Raw genomic sequence first — 27254 nt, forward strand, 5'->3', positions numbered from 1 at the left:
TCCAAGTCAACGCTCTGGCTAACATCTCAAAATCAAACGAGTTTGAAACGGTTTATTGCAGACATTATAAAGTCCTAGTTTGATGATCTCAACTGAGGCTTTAATGACTCATAACCGCTGCACAATACTACACGTGATCCCTTTTGTAAATATCCAAAACAGTGCTGCCAAAAAATTACGATGTTATGATTTTAATGACAGCATTGACAAGATATTACTTTTGTTAATTTTACACAAATGTTTCAAAACTGAGTGCACTTCTATACTGTACTAAAGAATGACAAAAAACTTCATGCATTATCTTCAACTTAACAACGATCGTTGCACTCCACAAAGTAACTCGCTGTGAAAGCTTTCATGATGTTCAGGATTTATGTAGTGATATAAATGCATAATGCTCATCAGAAACTGTATTTAAAAAAGAGCTTGGCAATGTAAATAGGTTGTATATGGTATAATTTTGTTTTATAAAGAAGCCGCAACTAACCTAATATTTTCGTTTCCTACGTTGAAATGTATTATAGCAGAAGCCTACCCATCGATTTTCTATTGCTCAAAACTAAATTCGGATGGGGAAAGTATAGGCAAAATGGCAAATCTAGCAAACGGCCGAACTAGTCCTGTTCGATCATTGTAAGGACTAACAAACATGCAATTTACAATAAAATCAAGCATGTGCAACAACTAATATAGAATTAAAACGTTTCTTCAACGTTGTACTCACTTAAATAGTATTTACTGTAGTATTTAACAAGATAACGCTTGTGATGCAGCAGAACTGCATCTATCATGAAGTGATACGGTGAAAGACCACACGTGCGTATGCAGCAGTTACTGATTCATTTGATTAAATGCCAGTCTCAAGAGCTCTGATAAACAGCTGAAGGCGGCTCCTATTAGCATAACTCTGAGGCTTAATTTTCATACGCATAATTAGCCATATATTTAACACCAATTGCAACATCCAATCCTTTCATCGTTAACAAGTGAGCCAAACTATAGCATAGAGATGTCTGCGTGCGGCATCAGGTTTTAAAAAAAAATCATGCAGCATATTGATGATACACGGAAATTTTTGCATTTCACATGCGACCCGAGAATGATATAAAATATCTAGAAAGCATACTTCAATGTGGGAGATTAATTGCACTGTTTTGTTTGAAGGGCGAATAAAAGGTACTTAAAATGCATTTTCAGGTTTAAATACTTCACACACAGCGATAAACGGTGTAATTTGAATCCTGATGAGATGCTGGCGGCCAGTAAGTCTAAGGCAAAGCTGATATAATACAAATGCATACATCTGGAATAAAGAGTATTTAAAGCTTAAGTGATTTTAACGCACAGACATTTCTACATAACAAATGTTGCTTTTTTTAACATGCGTCGAACGTTTTCGATGCATTTTATTTCCATGATTCGTTTTATACGATTGCCCTCCTTTTCTATGGGGGAAAAACGAATTATTTGTGTTTTCACATAATTGAAACAGTGCCCGATTTAATGAGCTGTTGATTTGTAATTCTAACGGGATTAATTCCATAATATTTCAACGTAACAAAGTCGATGCACGTAATAACAAGAAAAGGATTTACTTCTCAAAGACTCGAACACGGTTAACACAGGTCCTGTTACATAAATCAATTAAAGAGCTATTTCGGAAGGTTGTTGCAAAACAGAATTCACAATATAAATGTATGCCCGCTATTGTGTCCAAATAACCGTTTCAAGGTGAAATACACACTCACAATCTAAGTTGTGGCGCATTTGGTTCTTCAGTAAATCACACTTTGCTGTAATTCAACAATTGGAAGTCGTATTTACAAAGTATAACAGTTGGAGGAAATGCACGTTTTCTTCAAATTGATGAAAAATATGTTTTAGCATTTTGCTGAATAGGTTGCGAAAATAAATGACACCACTTCTCAGCAGCAATGAAGTAATTGCCTTGCTGCTGAACAAGTTTCAAAAGATTCTATGAATTCAGATGTTCGCTGTCCTGCTGTTAATAAATTCCTCGAACATTAACAGTAAGTGAAAACTCTTTCACGTACCAACCCATTGCCTCACTTAACGTCACTGACTGAGAACTGCAATAAAACACTGAAGGATTGACCGTGAAAATTTACATGTCAGCTGCAGAAACAGAGCCCAGCCCTGAATGAAATATTTAATTATAATCAACTGTTTAGGTCTATTCTGTATTTTGAGAAAGTCTGTCCTTGGCCAAGCCAATTAGGCACTAAAATTACGGCTCCACAAATTGATATGCATATTTATTCATGTGTTAGGTTCATAAAAATATTTGTACTGCAGGCATATTCAACATCTCTCGCTGCCAATGAAGCTTATTAGTGAGAGTTTTGTTTACAGGAAGGGAAAAGTGTAAATATATTAATTTAAGAGTCAACAGGCAAGAAAACACATACAGCTATGAATTTTTCCAAACTTGAGAATGTCTAGCTATACAACATATATTCTCAATTAAAACGTTTACTTTCCTACATATTTGATTAAACACGTTTCAATAATGACACAATAAACTACTTAAATTAGCATCTTATTATTTAAAGTTTCACAGCAAATTCATCGATTTTAAATAATCTTGATATGATTCAATTGTTAATTGAATTACAACTGATAGAACTATTTGCTACAAATAATATGGGTGTAGCAGGAATAACAAGTCAATGTTGTGGTAAGTTGGAGAATAGCTAGAAGATGACTGCATCTTAGCAAGGATTTCAAGGTATGCACTTCTCAAGCGAGATCGAAAAAACTTGTCTCTGAATCTATCGCCAGCGAGAACAGAAAGAACACAGCACCTGTTTCAGATGAAACTTACACCACCAACAGTTGAGGTGTCGATTTGGTTCAATTCCTTTAATATTTAAAATGAACAGAGACGTTTTTATCTAAAGATCTTGTAAACAGGCAGAATTAATCTGCTCTGAAATTCACTCGGGGCTAACGTGACAATCTTACTTAATTCTTCCGACGTGTGCGTGATTGTCTCCAGATGCCACACCAATCCCAACAGCACGAATAGCTATTTTTTCAAGTTTGTTAAAGAGAGAAAAATCTAAAGTGCACCAAATCTACACATTTAAGGGATGCATTGAAGCACTGTAGTCAAACTTTAAACGTGTGTTTCTTTCTCTATGTAATCGCTGACCAATTAATATCTGACCCCGAGGGCTGTTAATCACAGTGCTGTTTTGATAACATCAAAAGTATGTTCAATATAGGAGCACTTGTAAAATTTTACTTGTTCTCATAATCACAAATAATCCGAAGAAGACTGCCAGCCTAACTTGCAAATGGATATATTTCATAGCGAACAGAACACGATCTTACGTACGATCTTTAACATTCAGCGTTTAACAAACACCTCCACGTAAGATGACTCTTCTTGCATGCGCGTTACTATCATTAATGATTTAAGTACATAACGCAATTTAAGTGACAAATCTCGTATCTACAGGTTTATGCTTTATGACCTTTAGTCTAGCCGTAAAAAGAATTAACATTTATAAAAAAGTTCTAGCTAGCTAAAAGATGATAAGTTGTTTGGTTTGAAGAACCAGTGACTCGATTTCTTTCTCCCAATAAATAAAAAACGACGGCAGTGAGCACTCAGGAATTGTAAACAAAATGGCGTAAACTTTCAACGAGACAATTTTAACCTGTGAAAGAGAACCTGCAAATAAACTGTAAGACAGTGGCGAGGGGAAACAGCCAAACCATTTTGTGCACAGTAATCGGTGATTATTTTCCTGCTGAGTACAGTTACTGTTTTACACTTCAATGATGATACGTACCTAAGACATTCGCTCTTTCCGGTTTATGGCTAGAAGGTTTTAAGATTTGAGCAAAGCTTTCACGTGAAACCCTTCCCTCTTGCAGTAATCACTTATTTTGTTTCAGTCTTACTGAATTTAGGTTGTTAAAAAAAGGTACAGCATTATTCAGAGTACTTAGGATTTTACAAACTACAAATTTAAACTTGTAATACACACAATATAACAAATGATCAATTACTGAAATGGTCTCAGGTCTACAATTCCATTCTTTCCGATACGGCAGGGATTAGGTTTACAATAGGCAAATCCCAATATGTCATAATTGGGGTCGTGATAATATTTACATTTTTCTTGGAAATAAAATACAGTTTGTGTGTCTGCTCATTGATCAAAACAGGTATTAAACGCCATCTCTAGATACATCAAAGTGATAGTGTTTAAATCATTCTTTTTAAGATTAACATTAATTACAGGCAGAGCGAACCCTGGAAGTTTCAACAGTCAGGGCCGGGGACCAGCGATTTCTGAAATTAGTTATTCATTTTTGGTGCATTTTAACAAAAAGAAACCCCTGAAAAGTGTGGATAAAAAGTCAATTCGTGATCATTTCCCGATTGATTTTGCAATTGCAGAAAATGTTCTTGCAGCTTTTAAAGGATTTAACAATAATATTAAACGTAACGATACAGTGATATAGTCCGCTATACAAAAGTCAGGCACTAAAGACAACTGGAGGACTACATTCAGTTTCATTACAAAGTGAAAGTGATGGCGATTCAAATATAAACATACCGGTTCTCAAATATTTATCCACCAACTATATCTTTATGTCATCTGTTTTCTCTATATTCAGAACTCTTTACATTGCAACTCATCGCTAATCAGGATTTTAATACGCACTCTTGAAAACACCAGATAGTGGTGTATGTGAAACGAATTTGCCATCCCATTCTCTAATAAATAGACTGCCAATCACTGAACAGGACAAACAAATCCCGCCGTGATCAACTTCATTGCAGATTACTCTATCGTTCAGAACGGTAGAGAAAATAATTGGGAACTGAGGGTCACATCTCCATATCACATTTATATGTATTCTTTGAGAACCTTGTGTTTACATCAATTCTGTTACCCATTTCGATAACCATCATATTTCACGATGCAGTGAAACAAACTTTTCAACCAGTCCGTCCCGGGTAGACATTCAACTCAGATATTCACCCATTCATGTTAATTATGATACACATGAAAGATATCAACTGGATAAATTAATCCTTCTTTGCACGTTACACAATTTCGACCATAGTTTACTTTACAATGATGTAAGTTATTGTCGAAAGAGTTATATCCACCTAGACGTAATCCTGATAGACCAAATGTGAATGATGTTAATTTGTAACGTGTAAACACCAGTACGGTTATCCTTGCCCTACACTTGTTTTCTGGTTTTGCGTAAACATAAGGATGCCTTCTTTCGCTGCTCAGAGTCAACACCAGCCCAATTCTTCTGCTAAGTGTAAGCAGAAGTTTTACTTTCCTTTAAAAATAGCTTTCAAACTCAAACTCCAATAGGAGGCTAGGCAACGCTGTAATTTGGTCGTTTAAACCGTTTCACATGGTCTGTTCATTTCCACCAGCAAACAAATTACAACACATCCATCTCCACACATTTGAACACACACAACGCCACTGGAACCTGGAGAGGACAGTTCAGATTTGTCCGACCAGCTGCAATTCTGACACCAAATGCACATAACACATTTATTGGATCATTATTTTCAAAACATTTATTAAAACGAAGCACAAAATATGATTTGTCAAGAAAAAGAAACCGTCAAGGGGAAAAGTAACAAATTCCAAGTGCGACAAATGTCCGTCCTGCAGTGAAGACTATTCATCAGCGACATTAGTACTGCGGACTTGAAACACTCTGGATACAAGGTCATTTCACTGCTGTATCTGCAAGGGGTCTCTGGTTTTCCTGTTTACTCTTGATCTTCCTCCGGCAATTTAGTTAAAATTTCTGCTCCTTTTGATGTAATTGCTATAGTATGTTCGAACTGCGCTGATCTTAAAAATAACAAAATTTAAGCAAATACATACACGGTACTTGGGAAATAATATATTGATTATATTGAAAAGACAATTACTGAAAGCAAATGTTGGTAAGATAAAACATAATTCCTAAAAAAAACTAAAAAGTTAATATCAGCACCTAAGGCCATCAGCAGATAGTGCAGTCCAGCCATCCTGCAAGATCCTGAATTGGGTGGATCCCTCCATGAGAATTGGCTCTAGAATTCAGATAATATATGCCAGAAGTTAGGCAGCTATCAAAAGAAATTGAGTCACAGATATCAAAATATATTCTCTTTTATGATTACTTAAGTGTAGTATAACAAAGGAAAAATGTGGTTAGAGAGGCAGTTAGAAGTTTAAATGATAAAATTAGTGATAGAACTGAAAGACTTATAATAGTCTATCTAAAGTAGGACTGCAAGGGATTTAAATAAGTGACAAATAAAGTTAAAGTAGACATGCGCAGGAACTTCCTTATTTAATGCCTGATAAATATTTGGTGCAATCTTCTAATTAGAGCTTGAGAGACATAGTATTAAGGCTAGTCAAAGAACATTAAGTGAATTGTTTCATAGTTTATTAAAAGATTTAGGGCTAATTTTACAATTTTACACAAAAACTGCTGTTATATAAATCAGTGTAATGTAGTTCTCTTAACTGCCCTTTTGTCAGAATTTTGACTCTATTCCATGCTGTGTCAATGACATTATAATGGTTGATGGTGGTATACTGCAATGTAATGGCCTCAGTTCGGCCAAACCAGTTAAATTGCCAGGCATCAATGTATAAAATATAGTTGAATGGGAAAGGCAGGACACGAGGAACATAGAAATAGGAGTTGGCCATTCAGTGCTTATGACTGACTTGTATTTAACTCCATTTACCTGACTTTGTTCTGCAACCCTTAGTACCCCTTCCTATCAAAATTCTATTAAGTTCAATTTTGAAAATTTTTCAATTGTCTCAATAGCCATTTTGAGGAGAGAGTTCCAGATTTGGAGGCCAGAGCTCCAGATTTCCACATCATCCTTCAACAGGCTAGCTCTAATTTTAAGGTTATGCCTCCTCCTCCACCAGTGGAAATGGTTTCCTTCTGTCTTCCTATCAACTCCTTTAATCATGTTAAGCATCTCAATCAGATTCCCCTTAATCTGTAATAAGGGATGACCTTCAATGAATTAATGGCCTTTTCCAATCTTCACATTTTTATAATCTTATGAAAAATACTGATTATATGTAAACATTAAAATTACTGATTAAGTAAATGGAGAAAGTGATAAAAATGGTTAAACTATTCACTCTTGTACAGGTTATGATAACCACAAACATTAACTCAAAATATTCTTTCTACAAAAATACAATGACAAAATAGGGAAAACCGTGCTGAATTATTTTACAACATTCATCAGCAAATTAATGTTTAATAATTGTAAAATCAAATGCAATTTTTTACTATTAAGTTATATTATAGCAGATAAACATCATACAATCTACATTAATTTCATCCTAATCAGAGTTGTAGAGCTTAAATAGACCTGATAATATCTCAGAAACATAATGCAGTTTCCTGACTTTGAGATTTCTGCACAAAATACATTTCCAATTGGCAGATAATATAGTGAAAGTTATCAGTTGCAGTGATGACAATATTTACCTACTGTAAATGTCATTCCCTCTTCCATCACCAAGTCATTGGTATTAGCTGTTATAAAGGCAGAAACAAAGCTTGTTGAGCTACTTATGCTGGTGATCTGAGAGGCATATAATGGCTAACAATATACAATGCTGAACATTTTCAATTAATTATAATGCATTTATCTAAAGGTCTACTTATACCTGTTTAGTAATGACCTTTAATAAAATTAAAATCTAAACAAATTATTTGTATTCATATAACAAAACAAAGAGCTACAGATGCTAAAGATCTGAAACAACAACAGAGACTGCTGGAGAAACTCAGCAGGTTTGACAGCATCAGTGGAGAGACAGCAGAGTTAACATTTCGAGTGCAGTGACCCTTCTTACAGAGATCTGTATTCAATTGTGTATGAGTTAATATCACTTGATCACTCAAAACTGAACTGCAATGCTTAGTTTGCATAAGATAATTCAATTATTAATTTTCTGTTTGTTATATGAAGCATCTCATAACAAAGCATGTGGATTCAATTTATCACATACGTGTATCAAAAGAACTTCACATTTATTCATAAGAAAACAGTTGATTATGGAAAATGCGATATTCAGATAGGATAAATAAGCTAATGCTTCTCCTCTCCTCATTTCCATGAATGAAATAATAAACAATTGAATTTTAAAACATCCTTGTTTAAACCACAGAACTCCCTTTGTTTGGGCTTATGGTTTCTTGTGCAATTTGTGTCAAACATAATCTAACGGCTCAATTTCAGCAATATATTTTTATTTGGTAAGTAACATGATTGATTTAAGCAGTGGATGATAAAGCTTACATCAAATGAATATTAGTCTTTTTTTAATAAATCAGATGACTAATTCCAAATTTGGGCCTAAATCAGCCAACCAATGAAGGTTGGTTTTAGTAATAATACACTTTTCACTGGGACGGCATCAAATCTAAACATGTAAACATGATTTAAGCAATTAAACACTTTGACCATAACCATAAAATATTTCATTAAAATATCCAAAGCAACTTTTAAGATTAGATTAGTCTAATTTCTATTCTATTCTACAAATTGTGAAAGAATCAGATGCAAAATTAGGACTTCTTTGTTACACAGCAAGTTGTGTGCTACAATGCATTACCTGAAGTGGTGTAGAAGTAGATTCAACGCTAACATTCAAAAGGGATTTAAGCACTTAGAAAGGGCTATGGGAAAAGAATTAGGGAAAGGGAATTATTGACAATATATATTAATGGCTTGAATGAAGAAAGAAAATGTACTATTGCCAAGTTTGCAGATGATATAAAATTGGTATAAAGGCAAGTGCTAAGAATGACTCAGAGAGTCTTATCAGGGTTATAAATAAGTGAGTGGGCAAATCTTGGCTAATGGAATAATAATGTGGGCAAATGTGAAGTTATGCACTTTGACAGGAAAAACAGAGGAGCCAAATATTACTTAAATGGAGAAAGACTGCAGAAAGCCATAGAACAGAGAGATTTGGGAGTCCTCGTGCATTTTTTTATTCACTCTTAGGATGTGGGCATAGCTGGTTAGCCAACATTTATTGTCTGTCCCTAGCTGCCCTTGAGAAAGTGATGGTGGGTTGCCTTTTCGAACCGCTGCAGTCTACATGCTGTTAGTTGACCCACAATGCCCTTAAGGAGAGAACTGGATCACAAAAAGCTAGCATACAAGTTCAATAGGTAACAGGGATGGTGAATAGAATGTTAGTCTTTATTGCAAAGGACATGGAGTATAACAATAGGGAGGTCTTGCTAAAACTACAAAAGAGTTTAGTCAGACCACAGCTAGAATACTGTAAACTGCTTTGGGCCCCTCATCTAAGGAAAGACATGGTGGCATTGGAGACAGTCCAGAGAAGGTTCACTCAGCTGAACCTAGGCATGGAGGTACTAACTCATGACAAGGGGTTAGACATGTACTCATTGGAATATAGAAGAGCAAGAAAGTGATCTTATTAAATCATACAGGAGTCTTCAGGGGCTTGACAGGTAGATGTGAAAAGGTTGTTTCCCCTCTGTCTAGGACCGGAGGGCATAATTTCAGAATAAGTGGCCTCCCATTTTAGACAGAGATGAAGAGGAATTTCTTCTATCGGAGGATAATGATTCCATGGAATTCTTTATCACTGAAGGCCTTTGAGGCTGGGTTGTTAAGTACATTCAAGGATGAGATAGCGTTTTAATCAGTAAGGAAATTAAGTGTTATGGGAAGTATGCTGGAAGGTGGAGTTGAGATTATCAGATCAAACACAATCTCAATGAATGGCACAGCAGACCCGCTGAGCTGAATGGCATACTTCGGCTCCTATGTCTTATAATCTTACGGCCCTATGAGACTAACTGAGCAGCTTTTTCAAAGAGCTGGGCAAGACAGGATAGGCCAAAAGGTCTCCTTGAGCGCTGTAAGTTTCCATACAGATCTGTGAAGCAATCCTCCCAGCTGTCCTCATGTCAGAGATTTCTACGCTGTGTCAGACACAATTTGGTCTACTGTTTCTATTGTTTCTTAGCTTAGCTAACAAATTAAACTGCCAATAGTCAGTATGCAAGAATATATGTAAGGGAAATATATACAGAATAGCTGAAAGCAGAGCTGGTAATATGATTTTTGGAAAATGTTTATCTACAATCACTGAAATATAAAAAAAGTACTCAGCGTGGAAAACTCCCGGGTTTGAGTCAGGTGATTTGAGTTGGTAAATCAATAACGTCAATACTGGTAGGATGTCTGTTCACCTTCAGGTTCAGGAGGGAACTTTTAGGCTGAATTCTGAAGTAAAATAAACCAGTGTTTCTGTGCCTGGTAACTGCTGACAAGCTCATGCTAGGAGTGAATTTGTGCAGACTTCACTTGAGAGCACAACAAGGCCATATTGGAACCCTTCCACATTAGAACAGTCTGTTAAAACTGGAATGTGCTCGAGTAATTGGATGATGTAATGGAGGGTATCCAAGGAACTGTGAGCTAGCAAAGAATCAATAGAGTTATAGAATCATGGAGGTTTACAGCATGTAAACAGGCCCTTCAGTCCAACTTGTCCATGCCACCCAATTTTCATAATTAAACTAGTCCCATTTGCCTGCGTTTGGTCCATATCCCCCAATACCTATCCCATCCATTACCTGTCCAAATGTTTCTTAAATAACAAAATTGTACCCGCCTCCACCACCACTCCTGGCAACTTGTTCCAGACACTCACCAACCTCTGTGTGAAAAAATTGCCCCATTGAATCCTTTCGTATCTCTCCCCTTAAACCTTTTGTCCTCCAGTCTTAGACTCCTTTACCATGGGAAAAGCTGTTTACTATCTATCTCATGATCTTATAGACCTCTATAAGGTCACCCCTCCATCTTCTACACTCCAGGAAAAGAAGTACCAGCCTGTTCAGCATCTCTTTATAAGTCAAACCTTCCAGTCCAGGTGGCATCCTAGTAAATATTTTCTGCACTCTTTCTAGTTTAGTAATATCCTTTCCAAAGTAGGAGCAGTACTCCAAATGTGGCCGAACTAAAGTCTTATACAGTGCAACATGACTTGCCAACTTTAATATTCAATGTTCTAACCAATGAAGGCAAGCATGCTGCACACCTTCTTTACCACCTTATCCACTTGTGTTGCCACTTTCAGGGAACCTTGGACTTGTACCCCAAGATCCTTTCAGATATCAATGCTCCTAAATGTCCTGCCATTGGTACAGTATACTGTGTAATTTCACCACAGTAATTAATATAGAAAGAAGAATGCTGAACTGTATTATTAAATCAATGGAGTGCAATTTGGAGGACGTCATCCTAAATTGTACAATGCTCTGTTTTAACATACCCTAAGTACAATTTTAGTCATGGATACACAAAAGAGACACCCCAGAAGTGTTACAGAAGAGTCATGACGTTAATTGATCACGATGACACTCGGGATTAAGAGAAAATCTAGAGAAACTTAGGTTTTTTTTATCTTTGAAAAGTGGTGATTAAGAGGGGAGCTCACTGAAGTGCATGATCTTGAATTGTACTGAAAAACTAAATATGGAAATCTACCTTGTTAAACCATGAAAGCAGATCAAACTAGTACAATGCAAATTTAAGTCTGATGTTTTGAAGTCCTTCACATATAGATCAAGAAATATAGAACAGGATAGGGCAGTTGAGCTAGAAAATTTTGAATCAATACAGGAGTAATTGATTGAAATTGTAAATATAGTTTGAATATCGATTTCACAAAATATAACAAATTAATAAAATAGAAACCTCACATAATACACAAAAATACAGGCATCTGGAAATTAGTCTAAGCAGTTACCTTATGAACATTCAACTTCTTGCATTATACTGCAGCTAACAAAACATGTATTCAAAGTCAGACACAGTGGGTCAGTCCAACATGGTGTATGAGTGCCAAGTTGCAATTTAGCAATGCTACACTACAAAATTGGCACCAGTGCGAATTTGGCACTGTAATCACAGTGAAATCACATTTTAAAATCAAAACAGACATCACCATTAACTTCTACAGCAATCAGAAAACAGGAACATCTGATCTGTTAATACATGCAAGTCCTTTGGATCTTTTGAGGTGACCTCAACAGTTTGAGGAAACAAAGGAGGAAAGAAATCTAGGAGTTTTGTTGGCTGGGTCATTAAAGCTGTCAGATCAACATTCATGGGTGGTCAAGAAAGTAAATAAAATGTTGAGATGTATACCTAAGGTGTGATTTATGTCATAGGAGGCAATGTTAAAGTTATATCTGACCTTAATGATGCCCTATTTACAGTACTGAATACAGTCTTGGCCACCATAATACATAGTGTTACTGGAAACAATCCAGAGGAAACAACATGGCAGATTCCAGAAGTAAGAGGTCTGAAATATGAGAAAAAATTTTCCATCCTGCAACTTCACTGTCAGGAGAAGAACAGGGACACAATGAAACTTTTTTTTTCCAATTTTCAAAGGTTTCCAGATTTGGATGTAAGAAAAAAAATTCAGGCATAAAACTATAGACTTTAGGAGACACTTAGAGGGATGAAGAAAAATACAAATGTATTGCTGAGGACTGGAAGGTAGGGTTGACATCATCATTACCCATCTGAAACTGAACACAACTTTAGCACATATGTAGATTGGCACAGAAATCCTTAAGTTGCCATTGACAGTCAGTGCTCTGTCACAGGCTGCACTGAATTTGCCACTATGCACACCCTGCCCTTCTCATGGAATGAGTACTCACTAACATTAGTGAAAACATCAACTTTCCCATTCCCACATCACTGTTAGAATTCCATAAAATGATTTATACAGCACGTAAACATACCCTTTCAGGTTCTTGACTAGATTTGTAGCTCGGGTAGTGGCTGCTGTGGTTGGTTAGCTCGCAAGCTGGTTCATTAGTTCGCAGGACCAGCTTGGCCTTCAGTCCAACCAGTCCATGTTGAACATATTCCCAAACTAAACTAGTTGCACCTGCCTGATCCTGGCCCATATCCCTCCAAACCTTTCCTATTCATGTGCTTATCTAATTGTCTTGTTGGACTAGTTATCACCAGGTTCTAATAGTGATGGGATTAATAAAATTTGATGAACAGCAAAACTTACTACGGGAAAAAAAATAAATGTAGGGTGCTATTAGATTATTAACTAGTGATTTTCAAAGCTAATTTTTAAAAGAAATTATTTTTCTCCAAATATTTTAACTTATAACTTTGCCTCATCTATGTCTCAATCTTCAACTTGGGAACATTTTAAAAAGTGATTTAATTTTAATGCTTTTTGATTCCTGGTTGTGTCTCTGTGAAAATCCTTTAATGACACCAGCCTAGCTCTATGCTGAAAATTCCGCAGTAATGAACGGGGAAATCAATTGAAGTAACCATTGCATGGCAACAGAGGTGAAATTCTCACCTGCAGGACCGCTAAATTCATTAGTGAAGCTAACTTCAGCAGTCAGTGCATTGTTTCACTACCTGCCGTAAACTCCAATATTTTAGAAATTGATTACTTGTGATAAAGATGAAAAAGAAAACCATGGGAAGTCTGTTTTATAAAAAGGAATGGATGAGGTCTTGTTAGTAACAGCAGAGGAACTGAATAGGTACTGGATAGTCAGAGACATTTTTCCAGGGTTGAAGTTTCAATGACAAAGGGGCACAGGTTCAAGGTCAGAGGGGGAAAGTTTAAGGGAGATGTGCGAGGGAAGTTTTTTCACGCAGAGAGTGGTAGCAGCCTGGAATGCACTACCAGAAGAGGTGGTGGAAGTGGGCATATTGGAGACATTTAAGAGGCACCTAGATGGGTACATGAATAGGGAGGGAATAGAGGGATACAGATTGAAAAATGGCAGGTTTGTTTTTAGATTAATTCAGGCATGATGGTCGACACAGGCTTGGAGGGCCTAGCGGCCTGTTCCTGTGTTGTACTTTTTCATTTGTTCATTTGCATCAGTTTTCACAGCGGAAGATACCAGCAGCATACCAGAACTTCAAAAGAGTCAGAGGACAGAGGTGAGTTTAGCGGCTATCAGTAAGGAAGAGGTGCTAGACAAACTGAAAGGTGTGTAGGTGGAGAAATCACCTGCTGAGGTGGACAACATCCCAGACTTTTGAAGGAGATAGTTAAGGAAATTGTGGATGCATTGTTGATGATCTTTCAGGAATTATAGGAGTCAGGGAGGACCCCAGAAGATTGGAAAATAACTAATGTAAAACTCCTGTTTAATAAGGGAGGGAGGCAGAAGACAGGAAACTATATAACTGAGCACGGTGGCTCAGTGGTTAGCACTGCTGCCTCACGGCACCAGAGACCCGGGTTTGATTCCATCCTTGGGTGACTGTGTGGAATTTGCACATTCTCCCCGTGTCTGCGTGGGTTTCCTCTGGGTGCTCCAGCTTCCTACCACAATCCAAAGATGTGCAGGCTAGGTAGACTGGCCATGCTAAATTGCCCATAGTGTTCAGGGATGTGTCGATTAGGTGGGTTATGTGGGATGGGTCTGGGTGCGTTGCCCCGAGGTTTGGTGTGGACTTGTTGGGCCGAAGGGCCTGTTTCCATACTGTAGGGATTCTATGAAAAATAGGCCAGTTAGCCTGACCTCAGTTGTTGGCAGGATTTTAAAGTCCATTTATTAAGGATGAGATTGCAGCATACTTGAAAGTGCATGGGGCTAAGTCAGAATGGCTTTGTAAAGGGGAGGTCATATCTGACAAATCCGTTAGAATTCTTTGAGGAGATAATGAAGTAAGTTGTTTAAAGGAGAACCAGTGGATATGATCTATTTGGATTTCCAGAAGACCTTTGACAAGGTGCCATGCAAGAGGCTGCTAAATACGATAAGGGCCGATGGTGCCAGGGGTAAGATACTGGCATGGAAAGAAGTTTGTGTGACTGGCAGAAGACAGTGAGTGGAGATAAAGAGGTCTTTTTCAGGATAGCAGCCAGTGACCAGTGGAGTTCCTCAGAGGTCTGTACTGGGACCACAAGTACTCGCATTATACATGCGAGGATACAAAGGTAGGTTTGGGACAGGTAGTACTGAGGAAACAGGGAGACTGTAGAAGGACTTGGAATAGGCTCGGAGAGTGGGCATAAAGTGGCAGATGGAATACAATGTGGGAAAGTGTGAGGTTATGCACATTGGTAGTAAGCATAAACTATTTTCTAAATGGGAAAAGCCTTCAGAAATCTGTAGCAGAAAGGGACTTGAGTCCCAGTTCAGGATTCTGTTAAGGTTAACATCTAGGTTCAGTTGGCAGTTAGGAAGTCAAATGCAATGCTAACATTCATTTCAAGAGGGCTGGAATACAAGAGCAGAGATGAACTACTGAGGCTGGATAAGGCTCTGGTTAAATTGCATTTGGAATACTGTGAGCAGTTATCTAAGGGAGGTATTGAATGGGGTCCACAGGAGGTTTACAAGAATGATCCTGAGGATATCAAATGAGGAGTGGTTGAGAACTCTGGGTATGTATTCAATGGAGTTTAGAAGGATAAAGGGGGGATCTGATTGAAGCTTGCAGAACACTGAGTGGACTGGATACAGTGGATGTGGAGAGATGTTTCCACTAATAGGAGAGATGAGGACCTGATGTTACAGCCTCAGATTGAAGGGATAACCCTTTAGAACTGAGAGAGGAGGAATCTCTTCAACCCGAGGATGGTTAATCTGTGGAACTCATTGACGCAGAGGGTTGTAGAGGCCAAGTTGTTGAGTGTATTTAATACTGAGATAGATAGATTCTTGTTTGGTAAGAGGATCAAGGTTTATGGAGAGAAGGCAGGAGAATGGGGTTGAGAAACACATCAGCCATAATCGAATGGTGGAACAGACTCAATGGGCCAAAGAGCCTAATTCTGGTCATACTGTCTACAACAGATACATAAGGTATTAGCTTTAGGCTAACGTAAGGCTTAGATGGGTAGATTGGATGGACTAATGGTCTTCTCCTTCTCAAAACATTACTCTGTTACTTGCACTTGTGTGTTGCTTCTTACAGTAGATTATATCATCATTCATTTGTAAAGGGTAAATCAAAGTATATATTGCTGTTTATACTACTGCGTCATTAATAAGGCAAGAAAAACACAATTCCAGCTTTTATTCAGACTTCCATACAATTCACAGGAAATAAAACACAGAATTCTGAAAATGCACATCAGATGTGTAGGCATTTAAAACGAAGTAAGATAAACTAATGTCCTGTTTAGAGATCCTACTGCCGTATCTTTTATTATGTCATTCATATAATGAGAATAGCTATAACATTATTTAAAAATCCTAAGTTAATTGAGAAATACTCAGTTAACATAGAGCTTCTGGTTTTCTACATCTCTATGTTATTATTCCCTTCAATGTAAGCTACAGGGCAGCAACAGATCTCCTATCTCCAGGGTGCAGATGTAATATTGTTCTGGAGCGAAGTAATTAGAAGTTTGAGTAAAATGCCAGGTGCTGCTGAATCACATTTTTCATGCAGAGTGCTTTGCAGTGGCTAGGCTGTTCAACATGTCCTCATCAGGAGGTGACAGAAGGATTTGTGGGGGAGGGCTTCTAGTAAATGTCTTGAAAACAAATTACCTTTTACAATACAACTCTTAAATTGCCAAAACTGCACATTTTGTTTTTTACAAAGACATTTAAGTAAACACATTTCACCTGCCTCTGGCATAAGCATGTGCTGGCTTTCCCAATAACATCTACTGTGAATTACAGTTGCTGGCTTGCTGTGTGTAAACATATTGTAATTTGTATCAGAAGATTTCAATTTGCGTCAGCAGGATGCAAATTCATTCCACACTAATCATGGAAACAAGGTTCAAGTTAAGATTTGCTCATAGAGAATCAAGACTTTGTTAAACAATTCATTTTCTCTGAATTTAACACAAATGCATTTGATTCTATATGATTTAGTCATTCACAAAGGTGATTCAGGTTATTTGACAAAGCTCATTATCTGGATCACAAAGCTGTAAAGAATGTCAAATATTAGTCTGATGGAAAGCAATAAGACAAGTTGTCCTTTAATATATTTATGTCTAGTAATTTTGTGTAATCCATGTCCATGTTTGTTGTTTCTAAAAAAAATTGGTGGTGGAGAAAATTTGCGTTCACCAAAATCTTTTCTCAGGATAGGAATTTTAATGATGAGTTGTGATATTTTAAATAGGTGAATTGGTAAAATATTTAGCTTTTGCAGAGGATCTGTATTTAGTGAGTAGAATGGAAGGTGAGCAGTTTTGCAGCTAGTACATTCATACAAGTTGCAAAGCATGCTGACATTTGTTTCTGATAAACATGAGATTTGAATCAAGCACAAGTAGGCTTCTTTTATTATCTTTCAGAAAAAGTTTTAAATGCGAAAATGAATTATTGATGTTTGTGAAAATAAAACTTTACAGCAGGCATACTGCTTCCCCAATTGCTGTACAATGTACTAAAATTAGGGTTAAACCATAATAAGGATATTAAAAGATAATAATTCTTAAAAAGAAACATAAATTCCTACTTACAGTTTTCATCCCATCACTGGTAGTTATGCCTGCAGTTGCCCAGACCCTAAGTTCTGGAAGTTCCATGCCAAACCTCTCTGGCTCTATTCACTTTTAACTCTCTCTTTGACAAAGCTTTTGGACACCTACTGTATAATTCCCTTATGTGCTTGGATTTCAAATTTTGTTTGATTAGGTTTGTTGTGGGATTTTATTTATTTTGTTCGAGCTGCTATAATAATACAAACTATTGTTATAAATATTTGCATATAATCTTCACATACCTCCAACAACTTTCAGATGCTAAGTTTACCTCAGTTGAATTCTTCAAGTTCAAAATCTTTGAATTAAGCTTGGGCTGTAGTATATATGCATAGACATGTATGATGACTTTTCCAACCAGAACAACTTGTTTCTTAAGAAATATTAAAATTTTGATATTCAAATTTGCAGATTCAAAATGTAGATTTACAGAAATTAAGACATGAGGACAAAATGGTTAGGGGTGTTAAATTTTTAAAAAGACACAGAAAAGTAAACAAAGAACACAGAAATAGACAGGCTCACCTATAAACTGACACACCAGATGCATACAGAATGTGCTACATACTCAATAGACATAGGTTAATTCTCTGTGTTAGTCCATCTTGCAGGAGATGAGACAAACAAAAAGATTAAGATACAGAGAAAATGTTTCAATACCATAATGACCATGACAAAAAGACTTAAAGAAATTCAGAAAGATGTAAATGTTTAGAGAATTGGTGATAAATACTACTTAGATATGAAGATACAGAAATAACCAATACAAGATGAGGAAGACCATTTAGTCCATCTTAGCTCGTGTGTCCAGAAAGCAACTACAGTCCCTTACTTCTGTCAAAACCCTCCCCCACTCACACAACTATGCTCCTATCATCTAAAGAGCTGTTTTTAAAATTGTACCAGCGCTTTTGCCTTTAGTAACAAACCAGAAAATTCCGTGTGTTGACCACATTTGTAAGGAAGAACATCTTGCTGCCCGTCCTAGAAAAGTATCTTTCTAGTTCGAACCTGTGCTGCCATAAGTTATATCATGGGGCAGATGATGATCTGCAGTTGACTTGATCTTTGCCTATCCATTAGTTCATATCTAATAGAATAAGTCAGAACATTATAATGTAACACATACCTGTAGACGAATGCAATAAATAAGCAACGTAAAACATTACTTGGAATCTTATTTAATTCTTTCTGTTCTGTATTTCAAGACATTACAAAATAAAAAGAAGAAACAATTTAGTTAAAGGACCCTTGCAAGTATTGATGAAAATTATTATTCTAATGCAGGAATCAAGGTATAAAAACTTACCATGATGCCAAATTTCAGGATGTCCATGAAAATAAGAGCCTATCCCATGGCCGATAAATTGAGGACACACTTGCAGTCCACTGGCATTTGCTATCTGACTGTAAATAATAACAAAGAAATAATCTGTTCTGACAATATCATATGAATTTTTTTATTTCTAAAATATACTTTATAAATAAAATTTTTTATATACACAGACAGTCATTAAAACAATTCGGTGTACAGTCTTTGCATTTGGAGAAACAAAAAATCATTGGAGTTCTTACTCGTGCAAAATACTACTTACAGATGTTTGAGGCACCAGGAGGGTCTGATAACAGAATAGAGCCCCATTCTACTTTGGGTGAAAGACCTTACATGGTAGTCTTTCTCCACTGCGCCTTGGCCAACGGTTGCCCCAAGCTTTAGTGTGTCTCTCTGCATGTAGTCCTAGATCTTTGTGCTGGAAGACCAACCAGTTTTGGGCAGACCAAATAGTCTTTCACTGAATTGATGGTCCTCCAGGTACAGGCAATGAATCTGGTACTGAATTTGATGCATTCTAGCCAGAAACAGCAATATTTTCCCAGGAACAAAAACAAAGTTGCTGGAAAAGCTCAGCAGGTCTGGCAGCATCTGTGAAAGAGAAAACAGAGTTAACGTTTCAGGTCTGGTGACCCTTCCTCAGAACTCAGGTCTCTGTCAGTGCAGCTTTTTGGTGATGATGGAAACGTGGACATTGAGGTTTACTTTGAATATCAATTGGGATCTTCTAGATTTGCCTAATAGGGAGTTCTGTAGCATCTTTAATGACAATTACAGACCAGACAGCATGGTAAAGAATTGCACTCTAGTTTTCAACTGCTGCGATAAAAAAGGGGCATCTAAGGTAGATAAGATCAGCATTTGTTGACAAGATTCTGATATTCCCTCATTTTTTCCTCAATGGAAACATTTCTATTGCATACAGCTTCATTTTATGTGACTACTGAGTTCAGAAACCTGCTTCATTGGCATTAGGAGAACACATTAATGTTTCACTTTTCTAGGGTAAGAATTATATGCAAATATTGATTATGCTTTCTGGGGTTATTAGGGTTTTTGAAAATCTGTAATATTATACGCAAAGGTGTAAGTTTATACTTGTATCTCATCTGCTTAGTGTATGCTATATGTGTGGCATATTATGTATGCCACCAACAGAATTAAGGTGCATTAAATAACACGACATGCAACAGAAATTTATATTTCTTTAGTGCCTTTAACACATAAGGAGATATCACGTCAGATGACCAAAGGCTTGGTCAAAGATATAAGTTTTAAGGAATATCATTAAGTTGGTAAGTGAGCTGGAATGGCAAAGAGGTGATGGGAGGGAACCCATGGCTTTAATCCTAAGTGATCTAAAGGTTGAGCCAACAATGATGGAATGATTAATGAGAGAGAAGCTCAATAGGCCAAAATTAAATAAACTCAGTATATCTTGAAATGTTGAGAGGTGGAGGCTGTATCAGAGATAAGGGTAGATAAGGCCCTGAAGGCATTTGAAAACAAAGGTGAGAATCTTAAAAGTAAGGCCTCCTTGGCTGGGAGTCAATGCAAGTCAACGAGCACATGAGGAAATAGATAATTGGATTTAGTGTAAGTTAAGAGTTGGGCTGGAGCATTCTGGATAACTCAGCATTTACAGAGGATAGATTGTGGGAGACCAGCGAGACATAGGTTAGAATTGCTTATAGAAATAATAAAGATATAAAAGGTTTTAGCACCAATTAAGTTGACAGAAAGAAGAATTTCAGCAATATTATGGAGGTGGAAAAAGGTGGTCCTAATGATAGCATGAATATGCAGTCACTCTGATGAAAGGTGTCTGCCTTTTTATATACACTATCCATTTTTGCAATTTAGATTTCCAAGTAATGTATGTTGGTTACATTTCTGAAGGGGTATTTAAAATAAAATAGGTCAGACAGTCAGTTCAGAGGAGACCTGACTGGAGTCAGAAGCAAGTGTAGTCTCTCTCCTAGAATGGAATTTTTCCAGATCACTTAAAGGGAATGGGTTGCTTCAACAGCAAAGTTTATTTTCTACAGTTTCCAGACCGGGAGTGTTTGACCAAAAGTCTGCAAGTTATTAGAAGTGGAGAGAGTCTAATCTCTCACTTTTTTAAGCGTTCATGTAAGAACACTCCATAGATCACAGGACAGAAAATAGGGAGAATTAGCTAAATTGAACTTAAAGATTTAACAAAGAAGTGTAATTTCTTTAGATTTGAATCAATGTAAATTGATGGTTTTGGGAAATAGGTTTAAACTTGATTTGCTTGGTGTTTAAGATATTTTTCTAAGTAGGTTCTATACATAGATAGCTTGTTTTAGTTGTAAGTCATCTCTTTTGTAACAAATTTCTGTTCTGTTGTTAAAGAAACTCTGCAGTCTGGTATTAACATGTTTCATTGACTCACCTCCACATTAACTAAAGTTAAAAATAAACGTGTAAAAGCAAAATACAGTGGATGCGGGAAATCTGAAACAAACACAGAGAATGCTGGAGAACCTCAGCATGTGTTGCAGTATCTGTGGAGAAAGAAACCAAAGAAATGTTTCAAGTGGAGCTCTGAAAAAAAAGCATATGATCTATCAAGCCAGATTTCATTCTAGGATCTGATTTGTCCAGTAGTACCATCAGCTGGGATCATGTCAAGTCCCATCAATGGGAAAGCTGAGCTGATCATGCTCTAATCATTTTGGTCACAGACCTTGATGCTGAAATCATGCCTCGTCAGAAATTGTAGGCCAATCAGAGCCTGGTAGCTACTGGGTCCCAGAGATCAAGACTGAGGGCCTAGTTTTCTGGGGATACCATGGTAAGAAGGTAAGTCCTTTCGGGTCTTGAGAGTGAGGGCTGCAAGGACAGGGAGTCAGGGTTGTTGCCAGCAAGGTTGAGGTGTTAGCCTTAGAGGCCATTCCTTTACTCCTGCATCTCTGCCTCTTATTGAGACAAATAGAGGCCCTACCCACTACACAACTCAGCAGTCATATTGCCCTGGTTTCTGAGTGGGGGTATCATCCACTTTTGTCTCCTGCTGGGAAGGCAGATAATCAGATTGGTGGCAAGTTGAGGCCCTTAAGTAACTACTAATTAATCACTTGGGGTCTTAATTGCTGGCGGGTTGAGATGGTAGCTAATGGAAGTTCTTGCCCAGTGCTTAATTGCTGATATGGATTGAGGTGGCACACACTCAATTATTTGCCCTTATCACAATCCTCATTACCTCAAAGTAGGGGAAAATTGTAGCCTTACAGTGGGTATTAAGTGGGTAAAAATTGATAAGTGTACACTCCCTAACGCAAGTGCAGAAGTCAGTTGTTAAATACCAAGTGGCACCTCATTGAGAACAACTAACTCAGACCAGTTTGGGACAGAAGGCTGCAGTTTTGGGACATTAAACATGAAAAGGGACGAAAGATTGAAAAAATAAAAGAAGGAAAATAACTTGTTCTTACATTATTACTTCCATAAACTCAAGATATACCAAAACATTTTAGAACCAATTATTTTGAAATGTAGTCATTATTGCAGAAAATGCAGGTGCCAATTTGGACAATTGGATCCCATAAATGGCAGTTAAGTAAATGATCAGATCATTTGTTTCAAGTGTTGCACGAGAGATAAATGATCACCAGAACAGCAGCAGAGCTATTCTTCAAATGGTGCCAAAAGTCTTTTAGGTCGAGCTGAGAACCTATGGTCGTGGTTTCATAGAATCATCGAATCCCTACAGTGTGGATACAGGCCCTCGGCCCAACGTGTCCACACCAACCCTCAGAGCATCCCACCCAGACCCATCCCCCTATAACAAACCTAATCTACACATCCCTGAACACTACAGGCAAATTGGCATGACCAATCCACCTCGCCTGCACATTTTTGGACTGTAAGAGGAAACTGGAGCACCCGGAGGAAACGCACGCAGACGTGAGGAGGTTTATTGGGTCACCTGAAAGATAGCAGTTCTGACTAGGGTCAGAGTGGTAGATCAGGGCTGAATAGCTGGCCCAGATGTTGAGAATGCCCGCTTTGCTTGGGTCGGGGGGTTGTGGGGGGGGCGTGGGTGGGCCCTGGGCCAGGAGTATTACTGGGGGCCATGATTTCTGTCTCTGCCCCTGGATTTCACAGTGCAATAAAGCCAAAGTTAGCACTGAGAATCAGCTGAAATCATGCACCCAAGGCTCCGGAGTGATCACTGAATGTACAACCTTCTCACACAGAGATGACACTTACCACGAGCGAAGGCTGAACAAATGTGAGCCAGTATGTGTACAGATTTTTCCTTTTATAATAGTGAGGATTGCATGTCAATTCAGATTAATAATGTAAGGTTTTTGCTACAGTTTTCACTGTTGTGACAATGGACGTTTTCACATGTCAAAAACGTTTAAGGAAATTGGCATTTTTCTTTGTGGCAAAGATAACATAAATTCCTTGCAATTACTGGATATATTGCTATTTTAAAAATTACCTCAAAGGCTTGGAATAATTTTTAATTCTATGAACTGATACTTCAGTTTTGATTTGCATGTTAAACTGTAGGAAAGTAATTCTCAGCAACAAATAAACAAAATAAACTGAAAAAAATCACAATATATATCAGTAATGGTACAGTAGAAAACACTTGCATCAGATATTGCATCAAAATCTGTCTCCTGGGGTTAACTCTTAGCTGACTGGAGTCATACCTGGCACAAATAAGATGGCTGTCGTGACTGGAGGTCAGTCAGCTCGACTCAAGGACATCTCTGCAGGAGTTCCTCAGGGTCATGTCTGATGTCCAACATTTTCAGCTGCTTCATTAAAGACATTCCCTCCACCATAAGTTCAAAAGTGCAGTAAGTGAGTGTGCAAAGATGTGATTAATGGAGTATAATGTGAGAAAAAGTGAAGTTGTCCATTTTAGCAGGAAGAAGAAAAGAAAATTCAACGATGAGAGTTAGCAGAGTTCTGAGATGCAGAGAGTTCTGGATGTCCTTGTGCATGAATCACAAATAGCTAGTACACAGGTGCAGCAAGTAATTAGGTAAGTAACAGAATGTTTTAATTTATTGTGAGGGGCACTGAATACAGAAGTAGGGAGGTTATGCTTCAATTATACAGGGAGCTGGTGAACAGCACATCCGGGGTACCATGCACAGTTCTTAAGGAAGGATGTAAATAAATTGGAGGCTGTTCACAGAAGCTTTACTAGACTATTACCTGGAATGGACAAGTTGTCTTATGAGGAAAGGCTATGTTTGTATTGGCTGTTGTTTAGAAGACAATTGAAACATGTAAAATCCTGAAGGGTAGATGTGGAGAGGATATTGCTTCTTGAGGAAGAATTTAGAACTAGGGGTAGCTGTTTAAAAATCAGTGTCAACCATTTGAAACAAAGATTAGGTGAATTACTTTTCTCACAAATTGGTTGTGAGTCTTTGAAACACCCTCTCTGAAAAATTGTGAGAGCACAGTTCTTGAACATTTTAATGCACAGGTAGATAGATTCTTGTTAAACAAGGAGTGAAGGGTTATCAGAAGGAGGGGGAAAGTGGATTTGGGGTTGCAATCAGATCTTAAATAATGATGGAACAGGCTCGAGGTACTGAACAGCCTACTCCTGGTCCTGATTCACATGTTCGGAAAGTATATTGACATCCTGACCATGAAACAAAACACAACATCAGAGCAGACTATTTACTGAGATCATTGTTGACCTGATTGTGAGCTCAACTCCACCTTCTGGTCTGACTCCATAATCCTTAACTCACTCATAGATCAAAAATCTGCATAACTTCGCCTCAAATATATTTAATGACTCAACATCCACTGCTCTTTTGGAAAGATAAATCCATAATTAACGAACCTCTAGAGAGTTAAATAAATCTTTCACATCTCCATCTTCAATGGGAGACTGTTTAAATTAAGCCTACCCTACAGCCTCCTTCTCCAGATCTCTACAAGGGAAACATTATCTCAGCATTCACTCTGTGATGTCCCATTAGAATCTTACGTTTCAATAAGATCATCTTTCACTCTTCTAAACTCCAGTAAGTATAGACCCAACCTGCTGAACCTTGCCTTATAAGAAAGCTCCGTAATCCCGAGGTTTTTTTTTTCTATTCATTTGTGGGATGTGGGTGTTGCTGGCTGGCCATCATTTCTTGCCCATCCCTAGGTGTCCTTGAGAAGGTGGTGGTGAGCTGCCTTCCTGAACTGCCGCAGTCCTCCTGCTGTGGGTTGACCCACAATGCTATTAGGGAGGAAATTCTAGGAGTTTGACCCAGCGACATTGAAGGAATAGCAATATATTTCCAAGTCAGGATGGTGAGTGACTTGGATGGCAACTTGGAGGTGGTGGTGTTCCTATATGTCTGATGTCCTTGTCCTTCTAGATGGAAGTGGTCGTGGGTTTGAAAGGTGCTATCTGAGGATCTTTGGTGAATTTCTGCAATGCATCTTGCAGATAATACACACTGCTGCTACTGAGCATTGGTGGTGGAGGGAGATTGGAATGCTTGTAGATGTAGTGTCAATCAAGCGGGCTGCTTTGTCCTGGATGGTGTCAAGCTTCTTGAATGTTGGGGCTGCACTCATCCAGGCAAGTGGGGAGTATTCCATCACACTCCTGTGTGCCTTGTAGATGGCGGACAGGCTTTGAGGAGTCAGGAGGTGAGTTACTCACCGCAGTATTCCGAGCTTCTGGCCTGCTCTTGTAGCCACTCTGTTAATGTGGTGAGTCCAGTTGAGTTTCTAGTCAATAGTAACCCCCAGGATGTTGATAGTGGAGGATTCAGTGATGGTAACACCATTGAATGACAAGGGACGGTGATTAGATTGTCTCTCATTGGTGATGGACATAGCCTGGCATTTGTGTGGCGCTTGCAATTTGTCCCTTGCCACTTGTCAGCCCGAGCCTGGATATTGTCCAGATCTTTTTGCATGTGAACATCGACCGCTTCAGTATCTGAGGTGTCATGAATGATGCTGAACATTGTGCAATCATCGGCGAACATCCTCACTTCTGACCTTATGCTGGGGGGAAGGTCAGTGATGAAGCAGTTAAAGATGATTGGGCTGAGGACAATACCCTGAGGAACTCCTGCAGAGATGTCCTGAAGCTGAGATAATTGACCTCCCACAACCACAACCATCTTCCTATGTGTCAGGTATGACTCCAACCACCGGAGTGTTTGTCCCCTGAAACCCATTGATTCCAGTTTTGCTGGGGCTCCTTCATGTCACACTCAGTCAAATGCAGCCTTGATATCAAGGGTTGTCACTCTCATCTCACCTCTGGAATTCAGCTCTTTTGTCCATGTTTGAACCAAGGCTGTAATGAGATCAGGAGCTGAGCAGAACCCAAACTGGGCGTCACTGAGCAGGTTATTTCTGAGCAGGTGCTGCTTGATAGCACTGTTGATGACACCTTCCGTCACTTTACTGATGATTGAGGGTAGACTTATGGAGCGGTAATTGGCCGGGTTGGATTTGTCCTGCTTTTTGTGTATAGGACATATTTGGGCAATTTTCCACATTGTCGGGTAGATACTAGTGTTGTAACCGTACTGGAACAGCTTGGCTAGGGGAGCAGCAGATTCTGGAGCACAAGTCTTCAGTACTATTTCCGGAATGTTGACAGGGCCCGTAGCCTTTGCAGTATCCAGTGTCTCCAACCGTTTCTTGATATCATGTGGAGTGAATCGAATTGGCTGAAGACTGGTATCTGTAATGCTGGGGAACAGTGGAGGAGGCCGAGATGGATCATCCACTTGGCACTTCTGGCTGAAGATTGCTGTGAATGCTTCAGCCTTATCTTTTGCACTGATGTGCTGGGCACTTCCATCATTGAGGATGGGGATATTTGTGGAACCTCCTCCTCCAGCGAGTTGTTTAATTGTCCACCACCATTCACGACTGAATGTGGCAGGACTGCAGAGCTTAGATCTGATCCGTTGGTTGTGGGATCGCTTAGCTCTGCCTATCACTTGCTGCTTTCGCTGTCTGGCGTGTTTGTTGGCTTCACCAGGTTGATACCTTTCTTCAGGCATGCCTAGTGCTGTTCCTGGCAATGCCCTCCTGCACTCTTCATTGAACCAGGGTTGATCCCCTGGCTTGATGGTAATGGTTGAGTGGGGGATATGCCGGGCCATGAGGTTACAGATTGTGGAGTACAGTTCTGCTGCAGTTGATGGCCCACGGCGCCTCATGGATGCCCAGTCTTGAGTTGCTAGATCTGTGCGAAGTCTGTCCCATTTAGCACGGTGATAGTGTCACACAACATGATGGAGGTTGTTCTCAGTGTGAAGGCGGGACTTCGTCCCCAAAACAATTGAGCAATGGTCACTCTTACCAAT

General features: G+C 38.4%; 1 protein-coding gene across 5 annotated transcripts in view; it reads right to left on the reverse strand.

Annotated features, from left to right (window-relative positions):
- Nucleotides 1–5441: 5441 nt before the first annotated feature.
- The window catches only part of metap1d (methionyl aminopeptidase type 1D (mitochondrial)), a 177607-nt gene continuing 155794 nt past the window's right edge, over nt 5442–27254 (reverse strand). For 2 of the 5 annotated variants that reach the window (XM_048599384.1, XM_048599385.1), the window contains exons 8-11: nt 18886–18983; nt 7537–7584; nt 6019–6097; nt 5443–5873 (exon numbers count right to left, since the gene is read on the reverse strand). In XM_048599384.1, coding sequence (XP_048455341.1) covers nt 5789–5873; nt 6019–6097; nt 7537–7584; nt 18886–18983 — 310 coding nt within the window. In that variant the 3' untranslated portion in view covers nt 5443–5788. Of the gene's footprint in view, nt 5874–6018; nt 6098–7536; nt 7585–16131; nt 18667–18885; nt 18984–27254 lie in introns of those variants that run through there. The other 3 variants (XM_048599386.1, XM_048599383.1, XM_048599388.1) reach the window with 3 other exon arrangements.

The sequence above is a fragment of the Rhincodon typus genome, chromosome 7 (genome assembly GCF_021869965.1).
Source record: "Rhincodon typus isolate 14 chromosome 7, sRhiTyp1.1, whole genome shotgun sequence".
Lineage (NCBI taxonomy): Eukaryota > Metazoa > Chordata > Chondrichthyes > Orectolobiformes > Rhincodontidae > Rhincodon > Rhincodon typus.